We start from the raw sequence: 17,343 nt of genomic DNA on the forward strand, positions 1-17,343 counted from the left end.
ACGAAACTCCTTGTCGAAGCAGCCTTGTCTCCTGTCCTGACCTGAATACTGCTCGCTGATTCGCTAAAACGGTTGTTCACAAACAACAGGGGTGCTTGTTGGTTTCTGACGTAAATCATAAACTCGCGATGCCTTTACAGTGGGCAATACCGGCTTTTGTGACAAAAACACGTTTAGGGTTCAGAACGTGCTATATGTGGAGAATAATGCACTGGAGTCTGTTCATTTTTTATTTATTTTTTTAATGGCGTTTATCGGTTTTTACTAATTAACTCTTCATATAAACTCATGACTTTGAATAACAAAATGAAGTAATCAAGAAATCCAGATTTGCTTTTACCTAGTAAAAGAAGGGTTTGCTGAATTATACATATGAAGATCCAATCATATTGTAGAAAAATTATGTAATGAATCATGTCACATTTGCCGTGCGTCCTATTATTCTATAAAAACGGTTGTATTATTTTTGCTGGTGGGATTCTCTATGAAATTGGGGGGTGGTGATGGCGCAGTGGATAAGACACATGCCTTTGGTGTGAGAGACCCGGGTTCGAATCCACTGTGAGACACCAATGTGTCCCTGAGCAAGACACTTAACCCCTAGTTGCTCCAGAGGCGTGCGACCTCTGACATATATAGCAATTGTAAGTCGCCTTGGATAAAAGCGTCAGCTAAATGAATAAATGTAAATTGGTCTGAGGTCTTCTGGCCGTGATTTAGCATATTCAAAGGCATTGTCTGGAGTTTGTCTGGTTACTGCTGCACAGCAAGTTAGAGGAGCATTAAAGACCTTATTCCCAAGTGATATTGTTCATAAAGGTCAAGACATCAACCAACTTGAAGCCAGTTGTCGACTGTAGACGCAGTGCTGTAGAAATATTATTAAAGTCCCCCTGTAGTCAATGATTGTATCCCTTAAAACTCACCTTTGATCACCAAAATGACATTTAAACGTTTTTTCCTTGAAAAAAATCCTTAAAGTCCCTGTAAAGTCAAAATTAAGTATGTGTTTTGAGTTTGTCACACCACAGAAAAATGTGTTATTAGCCACCCAGCCAAATTTGAATTATAAAAAAAGCCAGCAAGTACATAAAATAAGCTATCAAAATCTTGAAAAAATGAGCAGTAATCTCTGCTCTCAAACGCTGGGGGTGTGTCTGCTGGCTGCGCTGAAACCACGCCCACTCGCGGGAAAGCTGCCGTCGTCGACTCGCCACACTCTACAGCCGGAATGGATGCTCGCACGGTGGGCACGCACTGCCGAATGGCACCAGTTGTCCGCGCGACGGGAGGATGAAGGCTGAGGCGGGAGTCGGTTCGGCCCCGTTCACCAGTAACAGCGGATTATCAGTGAATGTCTCAGTTGTCTCCGACGAAAGTTTATAAAACTATCCCGTGTAAAATGATTACTTACAGAGGCGGGTTTTGGCGGTGATCCTCAGCTCTCCATCAAGGTTGGCTCTTCACAAAATTAATCCACTTCTTCTTCTTGATGTAATCGTTTTTCGGAAATTTAAACAAGGACACCGATCTGTTTTGTACGTGATCCGGTGATCGCATCCAGGTAGTACGCATTTCCGTGACGAAGGCATAGCTAGTAGCTAGCAATCTGTAGGCTGTGTTACTAATAATAGAACTGACAGTAACTCGCGATTGAGCGGCAAACTGATGTGAATGTGCTCTATAATATTGTTAGGAGCGGCCAGCCTCAGGGGCTCCAGTGCGTCATCAAGTAGGGGCGTGTCCAGGAGCTCAGGGGCTCCAGTGCGTCATCGAGCCCTGTTTTAGCCCTGCCCAGAAAATCCTGAAAATAGCAATGGTGAAAAACTGTTTAACGGTCTAACTCCACAATTCAGTAATTCACAGTTCACAGTCTTTGTAATATGTTTTAGCAATACATTTCTAACATTTATAATGTGTTTAGAATTTTTTTTTGAAATTGCCTTTACAGGGACTTTAAAATAGCTTGAATGTAACTCTACACCCTTGCCTCATTTAGTTTACATGGTTCTATGAATATGCAAATTAGCCCCGCCTCCACTCACTCACTTCAGCTCAGAGATCCATTCGTTGATGATCACACGTTGACGTGATTGGTTACAAGGTAGTTTGTGACGTCAGAAACACCAGCGATTTCAAACCGTGTTTTTGAGACTGTCTTTGGTTCACTGCAGTTTTCAGGAGAAAATACTGAGCAATGGTGTTGACTTATGAAGCACATTAAAATCACCACATAGACAACATTAAAAACTTCATTTTCAGCACTTTTAAGTGTCGACTGTAGACTCTATGGTGTCGACTGGAAACGCCCCAGGTAAACTTAAAGTCCCTGTAAAGGCAATTCTAAAAAAAAAGGCTAAACCCATTAGAAATGTTAGAAATGTATTGCTAAAACATATTACAAAGACTGTGAACTGTGAATTACTGAATTGTGGAGTTAGACCGTTAAACAGTTTTTCACCATTGCTATTTTCCAGATTTTTTGGGCGGGGCTAAAACGGGGCTCGATGACGCACTGGAGCCCCTGAGCTCCTGGACACGCCCCTACTTGATGACGCACTGAGGCCACTCAATCGCGACTTACTGTCAGTACTATTAGTTACAGCCTACAGTTTGCTAGCTAGCTATGCCTTCGACACGGAAATGCGTAGGCTACTACCTGGATGCGATCATGTACAAAACAGATCGGTGTCTTTATTTAAATTTCCTAAAAACGATCACATCAAGAAGAGGTGGATTAATGTTGTGAAGAGCCACCTTGATGGAGAGCTGAGGATCACCGCCAACACCCGCCTCTGTAGTGATCATTTTACACGGGATAGTTTTATAAACTTTCGTCGGAGACAACTGGGATAAACTGATAATCCGCTGTTACTGGTGAATGGGGCCGAACCGACTATCTCCCGCCTCGGCCTTCATCTCCCCGTCCCGAAAGCAGTATCACAAATATCACCGTCGGCAGCTTTCCCGCGAGTGGGCGTGGTTTCAGCGCAGCCAACGGTCACGCCCCTAGCGTTTGAGAGCAGAGAATACTGCTCATTTTTTCAAGATTTTGATAGCTTATTTTATGTACTTGCCGGCTTTTTTTATCATTCAAATTTGTTTGGGTGGCTAATAACACATTTTTCTGTGGTGTGACAAACTCAGAACACATACTTAATTTTTACTTTACAGGGACTTTAAGTCAGGTGCGTAAGGGAAAATTCTACCACAAGTAGCTTAGTGCCCTCAATCTAATGTTATTTTAAACAAGTTAGATCACATTTTTTCCCCCTCAGTTATTCTTATATTTTGCTGAGGATATAACTGGGTAAGGATAGTTGATTACTCCAGTATGTCTAATGTAGGGATGTCAAGGATCAATATCGGGGCTGATTTAGCATTTTTCTAACTGATCGGTATCGGCCCAGTCCTTTATTTTACATCAGCTGTCACGCAGGCAGTAGGTGGCGGTTTGAACCTTCACATGTGTTTGTCATCTGCCATTAAAAGGAATGAGAAACTCAAATGTGAGTGCGTGAAAGAGGTCTGTTCTAGTGAGTCACATACACAACCAGGTTTCCGTGTTTAGCATATTTGATGCGCACTTTTGTAACGAATCACTCGAAAGTAATTATTTTTATCTGCCATCAGACTATCTGAGACGTTGTTGCGCCATGGTTTGCATCTGATTTCAGACACCACGTGCCTCATGCTTTCTAACCTTATCTCGGCTTTTTTTTTTTTTTTTTTGCAATTATTCTCCTCAATTACTCTGATTGGGAGCACAAAAACATGATGGTGACATCCCTAGTCTAATGCCCTTGAACTCAAGATGCTCTCTGCAGAATGGAGCTGAAGGCCACCCGCTAGGAGTCCATATGAGATGTGACTCAGATTCTCATGACCGCATTCATACGAGGCAGAATCAGCAGGGAGGTTCACTTTCAGAGCCGTGACCCTACTGGAGTATTGATTTTACACTTAGTGGGAATAGGAAAGGTCCAAAAATTCAAAAGAGAAAAGGAAAATTTCTCTCATCCTTTTTCTTTGTATCTCACTCAATTGCAGGAAATCACAGCCTTTTTAGTTTCAAATAACAGGACGTTTGACTGTCGCAATCAAATCTACTTTGCAGCTCATTCTGGTGAAGAATAGTCACTTAAGTAGGAAAAGATCATCAGAATGTCTTTCAAAATGGACAGTTTGTATTGTTTTAGGGCTAGGTCAATTTGAAATCATTGGTATAACCATGGACTGGTGAGCATTAAAGTTAATTCAGATAATGTTGCTGAACTGCTGTTGTTCTGACACTGAAATTAGTGGAAAATGTTTCTTTTCAACCAAACCAATTTCACAGACACATTATCGTTCAAAAGCTTGAGGTCTTTTTGTATGTGTTTGGGGGGAAAGTCTCGTGTGCTTACTATGGCGGAATTTATTTGATAAAAACTACAGAAAAAGTTTTTTTATTTAAATATTTTAAAAATATAATTATTCTTGTGATGACAGCTGAATTTTCAGCATCATTACTCCAGTCTTCAGTGTCACATGATTTAATATGCTGATTTGCTGCTCAAGAAACATTTCTTATTAATATGAATGCTTAAACCCATTGTGCAGCTTAATGTTTTTGTGGAAACTATGAAACACTTTTTCAGGATTCTTTGATTTTTTTGGTACCATTATGGTAACACTTTACTTGAAGGGGTGTGCATAAGACTGACATGACACCTTCATAACCATGACATGACAAATGTCATGAATATGAAGTAGGGTTTATGCATGTTTATGACAACTGTCATTAAGTGTCTTTCGCTCAATAATGACATTTTGAATGCAAATATGACATTGTTTAAGATGTCTTTGTTATGACACCTTGACATAAACCATAACATCATAACCTGTCAGTGTCTTTGTCATGACAACTTGACATTAAATTAAGTTAAACTGTCATGTGGTTGGTTTTGACATTGGCTGCCATCAGTCCATTATAACTGTGTCATGAATATTTTTCGTGACCTCAACTACAGTTATAATGGCCTCATGACAGCCAATGTCAAAACCAACCACCTGACAGTTTAATGTAATGTTAACCAATAAAGCTAAGTGGTTTCTTAAGTTTGATAATTAATCTGCTATGTCATGTTTATGACAGGTTGTGTTGTCTTAGTAATGTCAAGTTGTCATGACAAAGACACTGACAGGTTATGATGTATTGGTTTATGTCAAGGTGTCATAACAAAGACATCTCAAACAATGTCATATTTGCATTAAAAATGTCATAACTGAGCGAATGACACTTAATGACAGATGTCACAAACATGCATAAAACTTCCTTCATATTCATAACATGTGTCATGTCATGATTATGAAGGTGTCATGTTAGTCTTATGCACACCCCTTCAAGTAAAGTGTTACCAAAATTATAAATGTCTTTACTGTCACTTTTGATATAAAAGTATTTTTAATCTTACTGACCCCAAACCTTTCAACGGTAGTGTAACTCAAAGTTAAATTTACAGTTCTGCTTGTTGATATCTAGTTCAATTACTAATTACTATTAAGTACCTCAAACAAAACTCAACAGATCAGAAGTGCTCATTGTAGCATTTTGGTACCTTGTAAAAACATGTGCAGCCCTGATTGCCAATCAAATTCAAATTAAAGCTTGCCAGATTGAGAAAGCTCTTTGCCTTTTTGTGTACAGTTGACATCAGATGGTCTCTGGAGGAGCAAAATATGGTTTGAACAGCTTGCTAATTGCTATTGCATACAGTATGTGCTGTGGTGTGCCCTGTAGATGAACTGTTTTGTTGATGTTTTTATGTCTGTTTCCTCGCAGCTACGCTCGGCACTCTGGACTTCAGCCTTCTGTATGATCAGGAGAACAATGCTCTGCACTGCACTATCAACAAAGCCAAGGTAAGAAGCAAGAACCCGCCTCAGGAATGAGCATGTGAGACAAATGCAAATCTCCAAGTATTTTGAGAATAGTGAGCTACTTCATAAAACTCTTCCCGCCTTTTATAGGGTCTATAAAGTTCTATAAAGTGAGTGATTTTGCCCAGTCCTCTGTAATAGGGTATGATGTGCTCTAAGGGGATTCCTTTGGCCTGTGTTTGCCTGTGCTCTTTTCTCTGTTGTCGTGTGGGAGGCATTTCCCCTGACAACAGACTGCTGCTAGCATCTGCTGCTGTCTGTTTTGCTTAGTATTCAGACTAGACCGGCTTTGTCCCTCCAGCAATATGCTACAAGCAATCTCTCTTACACTCTCTCTCCTTTTTTCCCGTTTCTAATGCTGTTTCTCACACGTTACCTCTGTACCTTTGTGGCCTTAAGTGCAAAACACTGCAATGAAAGCGTTTCTTTCTTATTTTTATTTTTTTGCTGTATTGCTGTATTTTCTATTGCTATTATCTTTCTGTTACAAGAGACAAGAACTCCTGTGATTTCTTCTCAATTTTTTTAACTTAATATTGGATATTGATGCCCTCTGTTGATTATTAACCTACAGCAAAAAAAAAACTATAGCCAGTACATACTCCCACCGGCAATTTTATTAGTACCGGGTTGGACCCCCTTTTGCCTTCAGAACTGCCTAATGGCTCGTTTCCACCGAGCGGTACGGTACAGTACAATACGCAATTATTTCCGTTTCGATTGTCAGAAGTTGTGAATGGTACCAAAAAACCAAACCATACCACTTTTTTGGGACCCTTCTGTTGGGGTATCTAGCACAGTAGTTCGGTACATAAAGGGTGGAGCTAGACTCGCTGCAGAGTTGATTGGTTGACAGAGAATCGTCACTTGTGCGTGTTAGTGAAATGACATCACAGGAGGAGACATTTTTAATATACAGTTGAAAAACACAATGTTTTTTTTTGTCTTGTGACGAGCAGCCACACCGAGAAGCAAGAGCAAGACCTGCTATATTTCCTCCATTGTTGATTACTGTGTCGCTTTCTTCTTCGCGAGAGAATGACGTCGATCGTTACTTTCGGTAATGTTGGCGGTGGAAACACGAGCCAGATCAGGGTTTACCGCCCCAAATCGTACTGTACCGCTCGGTGGAGACGAGCCATTCATTTTTCGTGGCATAGATTCATCAAGGTGCTGGAAACATTCCTCAGAGATTTTGGTCCATATTGACATTATAGCATCACACAGTTGCTGCAGATTTGTCGGCTGCACATCCATGATGTGAATCTCCGTTTCACCGCATCCTAAAGCTGCTCTATTGGATTGAGATCTGACTGTAGATGCCATTTGAGTAAAGTGAACTCCTTGTCGTCAGAAGATAGTTTCACTGTGGTCATAAAGGACATGGTCAGCACCAATAGTCAGGTAGACTCAAGGAGTTTAATTGATGCTCAATTGGTAGGAATGTCGCAGCAGAAATCAAGACTCATCAGACCAGGCAACGTTGCCGCAATCTTCTATTGTCCAATTTTGGCGAGCTTGTGCAAATTGTAGCCTCAGGTTCCTGTTCTTATCTGACAGGACTGGCACCGGTGTGTCTTCTGCTGCTGTAGCTCATCTGCTTCAAGGTTCAACGTGTTGTCCGTTCAAAGACGCTCTTCTGCAGACCTCGGTTGTAACCCCATTCTGATGTTCAGTTTGAACTTCAGCAGATCATCTTGATCATGTCTACATGCCTAAATCCATTGAGTTGCTGCCATGTGATTGGCTGATTACATATTTGCTTTAAACGGCAATTGAATAGGTGTGCATAATAGTGTGGCCATAATAAGGTGCACATTATAAGTGGCCAGTGAGTGAGGGATAGATGGATGTTTCACATAACTTTTTCATTTACATTTTGCATTTGGTCCTTATTTTTAAAAACAAAGATAAAATGTTTTTTTTTTTAAATGAAATAAAATAATGTGAAATAAGATTTAAATAAGGTCATGTCCACCCCTATTTTGCTTACTTTATTAATATTTTGAATTAGCTTTGATTTTCATCTTTTTCTCTTTTTTTTCAGTTTTAGTTAAATTTTTATATTTTTGTTTTGTGCTTTTGACATTTGTATATTGTCATTATTATTATTTAAATATAGCTATTTAGGTTAAATGTATTTCTATTTCAGTTTTAGTTTTAGTTCGGTTTTAATTTGTATTTATTTACAGCTTCAACTTAAACTTTTTTTGTTATTTGCCAAAGCATACTTTCTAATTTTCGTTTAGTTTTTTTGTCTAACATTTATATTTTACTTTATTTCCGATTTATTTCAATAAACAAAAATGTTTTAGTTTTATTGGTAACACTTTACAATAAGGTTCATTAGTTAACATTAGTTAATGTATTAACTAACACAAAGTAACAATGAGCAATAGATTTGTTACAGTATTTATTAATCTTTGTTAATGTTAGTTAATACAAAAACAGCTGTTCATTGTTTGTTCATCTTATTTCAGAGTGCATTAACTAATGTTAACAAATACAACCTTGATTTTAATAAATTATTATTAATATTTACTAAGATTAATAAATGCTGAAGAAGTATTGTTCATTTTTAGTTCATATTAACTAAGGTAGTTAACTAATGTTAACAAATGAACCTTATTGCAAAGTGTTACCGTTTTATTTAAAGAGTTTTATTTTATTTTACCGTTTTATTTAAAGAGATTGTTACATGTAGTCAAAATTACATCTGGAAATGTAGAATATCCAAGTACAGCTTTCTAAAGAAAAAAAACTAACTTCGGGAGGATTTGTTTGAGTTGAGTAAAAAAAAAAAATCACTAAAAATATGCTGCCGTTTTTTTTTATTCTGGTAAATTCATCCATTCTAAGACAAAATAAATGTAAAATTGGATTATTTAAATGAGATAGATTGAAACTTCAGGTTCTCCTGTTTAAAATGATATATGGCACTTGATGCTGACTGCTATAATGGGTTATAAAAACAAAGAAAAGAACAGGCGGTGCAGGTGCTCCAAAAATGGTATAGGTCTTTAAGGGTTAATCCTGAAAGGCACAGAGCAGAGATTTGTTCACAACTTAGTCTGAAACCAGTGCAGTTATTTGGGGTGTAACAGATCGTAGTTGATCCGTGATCTTAATGGACCAGGCCACACAGTTTGGCACTCATGTGATTTGTGGATTTATTGCAAAATGTAACCACCATAGAGTGAAAGTTTATAGTTTGCACGTGTTTTGTCTTACCAATTTACACATTCAAGTGGTTTTAAACCTGTTCAGCACAAGAAGAGGCGAAAGAGAACTCAATCCGGTGCTCGCGCACAGCTTCACACACCCGAAACAAGAGTGGTGCGTTTCAGCGCAAACACAGATTTGATTCCTCTTTCGCATCTTCTTGCACTTGAATAGACACATACACACAAAATTATGTCAAATGCCCGCCTTGGTTAATATTCACGTACTGTAAACGCAGTCAGTTACGTAATCAGACGTGTATCATTATATTGGAGTCGTGCATTAGGTCTTAAAGTGACTGTAGACGAATTTACCTGATACTTTCTGTACTTTCTGTATTTATCTACTACTTTCATTAATGTTAATCAAACAACAAAACACAGCTTTAGCAAAGAGTAATCTATATTTCATTTATACAGTGAACACTATAGTGTTATTTTTACATTTAATTATATTTCTTTGTCGGGTCAGAGGTCACTCTTCCGCCGGGTTACCGTAAGCCAGTGATTTTTATAAAGTTTATAAAGTTCTATTCGTAGTATTTCTACAAATACGCATCGCTTCGCTTCAAGAAGGTCTTTATTAACCCACTGGGGCCATATGGATTACTTTTATGATGGATGGATGGATGGATGGATGGATGGATGTGCTTTTTTGGAAAACTCTAATCACTCCCATTATAAAGCATGGAAGAGCCAAGACATTTTTTATATATATCGCTGATTGTGTTTGGCTGAAAGAAGAAAGTCATATACACCAAGGATGGCTTGAGGGTGAGTAAATTATGGGATAATTTTCATTTTTGAGTCAACTAACCCTTTAAAGAACCACAGTCATTAAGTCAAATTGGAGTCAGAAACGTTAAATTCTTATCCTTCTTAAAGAGAAAGGCTAATCATGAGACTGTTTTGTCGCCTGTTGGATCTGTGGTGAAGCCCTTCATAAAGGTAAATAGAAAGGGCAGCAGTCATTGCTGGCAAGCACAGATATCCTCTGGAGAAACACAAGCCTCATTGTCTTCCTCTCCTCATTTTACACCTCAGATTAACACTGCTATTCAAATCAGCCATTATAGAGCCAAAGTGAGAAGCATCCTTAATGTAAGAAGCATTAAAGCATTGCCAACTGTATATGGTATTGTGTGATTTTGTAGGAACAGGACGCCTACAGTTCTCTACACTCATTTCCATTTGTTTAGCCTCTAGATATAAAAACACATAATTTACATTATTTCATTATGCTCATTTACTGTGTTTACAGGGTAATTAGAAAATACATTTACAATTAAAAAAATAATAATAATTAAGAAATGAATACTTTTATTCAGCAAAGATGCATTAAATGGATCAACAATGATAGTAAATAAATGTATAGTGTTACAAAAGGTTTCTATTTCAAATAAATGCTGTTCTTTTCAGCTTTCTGTTCAAATGTATCACGTTTTCCAGATAAAATTAAGCAGCACAACTGTTCTCAACATTGATAATAATCAGAATTGTTTCTTGAGCATTTCAGAAGTGTTTCATTGTCCTACATTGCTTATGCTGCATAATGGTACATGAATTGTACCAAAAACCATGTGGTTTGTTTGCTACTTTTTTAAGTAATATCAGAATCTTGCTATTTTTTTATTTTCATATGGCAGATGATAAAAACAGGTCCCATTGGGAAAAACAATCCCATAGACTTGCATTGAAGAAGAAAGTCATATCTAGAGAAGTCAGAATGTCATAGAGACTAAGCTCTTTTGTTTAAGTGCAGTGGGTTATAGCCTAGCAACCACTCTGAACACCCTAGTGACCACATAGTGACATGATAAAAAAAAAAACACTCTGTGCCCCTTAGCAACTGCATAGCAATGCTCTTGCAACCATCTACAAACCCCTTGTATTGTGCCTTTTGAACATACAGACAGAAATCCAATAGGTGTCATTTCCTGTTATTTCAACACTGTGTGAAATGAGTACACAGGTGTAGACATCAAATTAATTTGTAATATTGGCATTGTTGCTGTATCAACTGTTTTCTGAAACCCTTGGGGAAATAACAGGGAAATTACAGGATAAAACGAACAACCTTGTATTTATAGTTACTGTGCCAACATTCATTGTTTACAAATTATGCTCCGGGCAATTGCTTTTTGTTCCTTCCTTGGAACAAAAAAAAAGAAAGAAAAACACTGCTACTTTATTGTAGCGCTGAACGTACAACACATCCATTGTTCATCCGGGAAGACAGCATTTTTGGATCGTGGCCACATCAGAAAGCAACATGTACCCGCCACCTGGTAATTGAAAAATAACAGGTGGCTTCAAGTGAGCTATGCACTGGGGTTAGATACTGGTCAGCACTGCTGTTTGTTTGCTGTGCTCTTTGATAATGCTATTGTGCAACTGAGATGCCATCTTTATTGAACAAAAATGGCTCTGCCTCTTTGTTTTGCAGTATATAAAACATAGAATGTGATTATGCTCTTAGGAAAAGCAGCCCAGCCATTAATCTACTGTACATTGTGCATTAGCTAAAGTGTTGTTGAAGTTATTCTCATTTTTTTTTTCTCTCGTAACTGCACAAGTGGGACGAACCTATAAGGCAAATGAGTCAATTTAGTGTTCTCTGATAACTAGTGTTCCCAGACTGAGGATGTGCAATTCCCATCAGTAACACCAGTCTCCTTAGGGCACTTTATACTGAATCATTTCCCAATTCCCTAAGAGCTGAAGTAGAACAGTGTTTCCACTCTGATTTACAAGTTTACATGGCACGGCCTTAACTTAAAATCCGCACGCATGACCAAGAAGGGCCTTTAAATAAAGGGGCTTTTAAAGGGCCCCCCCCCCCCCCCCCCCGGAAACTTGTCTGGTTCATGTCTGTCCTTAGGTCTGGACCAGAGAGGCAAATTAACCAGGATTCAGGAAAAATGTCCTAGATATTTAAAATGTGGTAGGAGGTAAATTTAATTGTTTAAAAAGTGTTCTAGTGTTTACGGTGTTATGATATCTCGTGCATTATTCAAAGCTAATTTTGTATTTGATGTTGAATTGACAGCCTTTGTTTTTCAAAAGAATTTCACATAAATGAATGAAACGTTCTGCACTCTCGTCTTGTCTCGTTTTGTGCATAAAAGCATAAAAATATGATTTAATTGTGTATATTTGGGATACCTACAGTAAAATGCTAGCTATGAATTTAGTCAACCATTTCATTTGAGATGTGATGGGAATGACACTGGATTAAATGTTCACGATATTAAAAGAAAGACACAATACTCCAGTGATGCTTCATGTTTGTCCACCGCTGGTCATGGACACATTAAAGCAGTGAAAGTGGGAAAAGTGTTTAAAGAGGTTTTTTTTTCTTCTTCTAAAAGTCTAAAGGGGCAAAAGTGCCCATAGTGCCCACCCTCATACAGCTTACAGGTGTAAAGAGTCACAAAGAGTTTCACGGGATCAAAGACGGGCTTTCAGTAGCAGTCACTGTGACTCTTGCTTCTTTGATCTGCTTTCTGTTGGCTCACCTCTGAATGTGGAGGAAAAGAGCAGAGCTTCCAGAATAAACCTAGCACTCGTACAGCACCAGCAACAACTTCCATTAGACTACAGGCTGTTAATATTTCATTACGGTTGTCCTATATTGTATGGCCCCTTATCAACATTATGCAGATAAGCCTTGCTGTTGAATTATGAAGTAGTCAGTCATCCAAAACTCTTCAATGAATAAGTGGACAAACACTAAGCAGAAGGTAATGATGAGTGTCGGTGGAATTAGTTTTTCCTCTGAAGAGAGGATGTTGTTTGACTTTGTAAGAATTTCTCGACCTCTGCAGTCTGGTGTCCATGTTGAATAATTTAGAGTCTAATCAAATAGTGGGCTATGCCCAGTTATACATTATATCTATAAGAAAATCCACACATACACTCTCAAGAGCATGATTGATCGCTGGTCATATAGGCACAAGCAGAGAACAGTACTTTAATGTGTTGCTATTGATCTCTCACTAAACCTCTATTAAGAGGCACAGCATGTACCATACCATTCCACGTAATAAAGAAAAGCTTAGAAACTACCTTCAATGTCATTCAACACACATCGTACAGAGCCCTTTAAATGCTTTTAGTGAGTAAAGCCAGTAGCCTGGTTATGCTAATCAAACAATTGAAGGTCATATGTTCCAGTATCTGCTCTCTGTCTGGGGCGAATTCACCAACCAGTTGCTCCACTTTTGCCAGCAGTATAGAGCCCTGCAGTGATTGTTATTTTGTAGACCAACCTGCAAATTGGACTGTTGGTTGAATGTCTGATGCATAATCCACACAATTTGGGAAACACTGAGTTATCTGATTGGTTGAATTCTACAGGATTTACGGGAAGCGTGTGTGTTGGGTTCTCTAAGGTCCGCCTGGAAACCATGCCATTGTGACGCCAAACCTTTTGCTTGAGGCACTTAAGGTATTTTAGCTTATTTTCCAACAGGATATGGGAAGAGTATTATTGTCCAAGCCTGGCCGATTATTTTTTCAATATCGGGAAGTTGCACGCCGGTCTGTTATTGTAGGGACATTGACTTTACATTTCCACGCTCTTAAACATGACGCTTAACAAAACAAACTGTGATTGGTTGCTTTACATGTCAGTCAGACGGCTCTCGGGCGGTCCAAGCCCAATGAAATTTGCAGACCTTCTGTCGTCAGTCTGAAGCATCACTCTGGATTTTTCAATTGGCTTTTGGATTATTACCAACAAATGTTTGATTCTTACACATATTGCTCGTCATGATCATCTTCAAATTTCACAAATGAACACAACTTTTATGAATTTTGAAGCCTAAATTAAGTAAAAAGCTTCATTTTCATTTTCAAACTTCATTAAGTTTTAAGAACAGTTTCCCTGAAAGTCTAGAATAGTTTGCAAGAGCACAATTATAAACAGTGAGGCTGTGAAAGCGACTAGTTGAGTAGATGACTTTTCCTGTTCGGCGTAATCGCGTTTAATATTCCCAACAACCTCTGTAGTCCCATTTAGCCACTTGTTAGCAAATACCCTCAAGACATAAAAGCTTTTAAAAAATCACAACACTGTTGTATTTTTTGTCGTAGAATAAAACGTAAAAATATCTTGTGCTTGTGTTCACCACAGCCCTTATTTCAGGCATTTAACCAAAAATCCTTTGACATAAGAACAATGGAACCAGAAATGCTAAAATTATCATTTCTGGGTTTTGGCCTACTCAAATACATCATCCCTCCAGCACTCTTCAGCACAAAAAAAGCCTCATTTATGTATAATAGGCTCATTATAAACTACTACTTATTTACAAAACTCAGCACTATTTGTTTGATGCAACTCTAATACTGGCTAATACAAAAATTTGCAAGCAAATGGGCATGTTTTGCGATAAACCTTTAGTAAATCAAGTGTTAAAACAGTGCTTACTGTGCGTGAAAATAAAAGAGTTAGCAAGATGAGCATTTGTAACCATTGGCTACATGACAAAGTCTGCAACCAGCAGTAGCGACCAAAAGTACAGCAACTTGGCTAACTGCCGATTTAATCGCTGTCGTGTGTGTTTAGCTTTACACTCGCCTCAGCCACAGACGGCACACCCACAGACCGCCCACAGTCCATTCACAGACCGTCTCATGCATATTGCACAAAGCTGGCAATGTACAGCAGTGCTGGCTGAAATTCCTATTCCAATCAGATTGGCAATTCCGGTCTAATTGACTGGCTTTATGCAATTTACAAATGTCATGATGCAAAGGAGTCCAACAGGGAACAGCCATGTTTTTAAGACACCGGGCCACTACAGTTAGAATTTGAAAGGAAGATCTAGCCAGCATTGCAAGGTTTATGCTGTCACATCTTTGAAAGGTAATCTTTTGATGCACCTAGTAAACAAGATATCTTTGAGCTCGTCTGTATTTTTGTTCACAGATTTATATATTTTCATGCTTACTTTACCCTAAGCACACAAAAAAAATGTCGATTATATAAAAGATGGTGGCCTGTATAAGATGTAAAGTAAAGTGAACCAGAGTTTATTGTAATAATCAAAAGTTTGGCTCTGCGCAACTTGCTTCAGACAGTCATTTGTGCTTTTCTTGATTACTGGTTGAATGTTTTTTCGAACTTGGGGTCAAATTTGATCGACATATAGGTACTGACACATTTTCAACCCATTATGAACTAATTAGCATTTAAAAATGTAACTCAAGACACTGCAGCGAAGATAAATGATTTTGTTTTTGTAAATCTAGCTGAGAACACAGTTCCCTGACTGATTCCATGCTGTTCTTTTATAAAGAGCTGTGGAAACAGATACTTGCGTAGAACACTTAAGCTCTGCCGTCAATCACCCTCCCGCTGTCAGCTGGCTCTTCTGAAGCGCTGTTCTCTGAAGAACCTGATTCAGGGCCTTTTCCGTCGCGTCATGGCAGCCATCAGTCTGACAAGCCTCAATCACAACACTGACATTTTGCGCAGTCTAAAGAGAGGATTGTAGGAATTACCAGAGCCATGTCCATTACATAAACAGATCAGGGAAACACTGTAGGTAAAAGAGAGCTATCGTGCCCTGCACATCATCTTTCATTTCATTGAATTCATTTGGTATGGGAAAAAATAGCTTGGACTAGCATACTAAATTTGTTCTGGACCACCGACAGCGTTGGGGCAAGTCCTGTTTTTGCACACATTTTCTACTAATTATTATAGCATGTCTTGAGTGAATCTCGATCTGAATGTCTATTCTAGAATTCATGACGTTTATTTAGCTAAAACTAATGTTTTCCATTGTATACCTATGTATGGTCTACTATGTTGAAATAATCAAACCATGTTATGGCATGTGTAGTCAGTATGTTACAAAGTCAGTATGACTGAGCAGATTTAATATTGATATACTGTACACTTCTGTTTATGTTTTGACACGTTTATTCAGCAAGGATGCATTCAATTGATCAAAAGTGACAATAAAAACATGTATAATGTTTTCAAATAAATTCTTTTGAACTTCCTATTTATCAAAGAATCCTTAAATCTATTATATAAAAATATGAAGCAGCACAATTGTTTTTAACATTGATAATAATAACTATATCTTGAGCTGGAAATCAGCATATTAGAATGATTTCTGAAGGATCATGTGACACTGAGTAATGATGCTGAAAATTCAGCGTTGCATTACATGAATAAATTACATTTAAAAATATTTTAAAATAGAAAACGGTTATTTTAAATTATAATAATATTTCACAATATTTCTGGATTTACTATATTTTTTATCAAATAAATGCAGCCTTGGTGAGTATAAGAGACTTTAACAAAAAATGTTAATCAATCTTACCAACCCTAAATTTTTGAAAGTTGGTGCACAGTTAAAGGTGTACTGTTGTTAATATGCATTGTCCTGGTAAATAAAAAAATAAAAAAACAACAACAGTGTTTTAATTTGGGCTTTACTGAAAACAATATACACTCACCTAAAGGATTATTCGGAACACCTGTTCAATTTCTCATTAATGCAATTGTCTAATCAACCAATCACATGGCAGTTCCTTCAATGCATTTAGGGGTGTGGTCCTGGTCAAGACAATCTCCTGAACTCCAAACTGAATGTCAGAATGGGAAAGAAAGGGGATTTAAGCAATTTTGAGCGTGGCATGGTTGTTGGTGCCAGACGGGCCGGTCTGAGTATTTCACAATCTGCTCAGTTACTGGGATTTTCACGCACAATCATTTCTAGGGTTTACAAAGAATGGTGTGAAAAGGGAAAAACATCCAGTATGCGGCAGTCCTGTGGGCGAAAATGCCTTGTTGATGTTAGAGGTCAGAGGAAAATAGGCCGACTGATTCAAGCTGATAGAAGAGCAACTTTGACTGAAATAACCCCTCGTTACAACCGAGGTATGCAGCAAAGCATTTGTGAAGCCACAACACGCACAACCTTGAGGCGGATGGGCTACAACAGCAGAAGACCCCACCGGGTACCACTCATCTCCAGTACAAATAGGAAAAAGAGGCTACAATTTGCAAGAGCTCACCAAAATTGGACAGTTGAAGACTGGAAAAATGTTGCCTGGTCTGATGAGTCTCGATTTCTGTTGAGACATTCAGATGGTAGAGTCAGAATTTGGCGTAAACAGAATGAGAACATGGATCCATCATGTCTTGTTACCACTGTGCAGGCTGGTGGTGGTG

The 17,343-nt window shown here is 38.2% G+C and overlaps 1 protein-coding gene across 2 annotated transcripts in view; it reads left to right on the plus strand.

The window, feature by feature from the left end:
• doc2b (double C2-like domains, beta) overlaps positions 1–17,343 on the plus strand; it is a 105,413-nt gene that overhangs the window by 35,161 nt on the left and 52,909 nt on the right. For both annotated transcript variants that reach the window (XM_056247297.1, XM_056247298.1), the window contains exon 2: positions 5,825–5,904. In XM_056247297.1, the coding sequence (XP_056103272.1) occupies positions 5,825–5,904 (80 nt within the window). The remainder of the gene's footprint in view (positions 1–5,824; positions 5,905–17,343) is intronic.

Source organism: Rhinichthys klamathensis, unplaced genomic scaffold, assembly GCF_029890125.1.
Source record: "Rhinichthys klamathensis goyatoka isolate OS25496 unplaced genomic scaffold, OSU_Roscu_1.1 h1tg000046l_1, whole genome shotgun sequence".
In the NCBI taxonomy this organism is placed as follows: domain Eukaryota; kingdom Metazoa; phylum Chordata; class Actinopteri; order Cypriniformes; family Leuciscidae; genus Rhinichthys; species Rhinichthys klamathensis.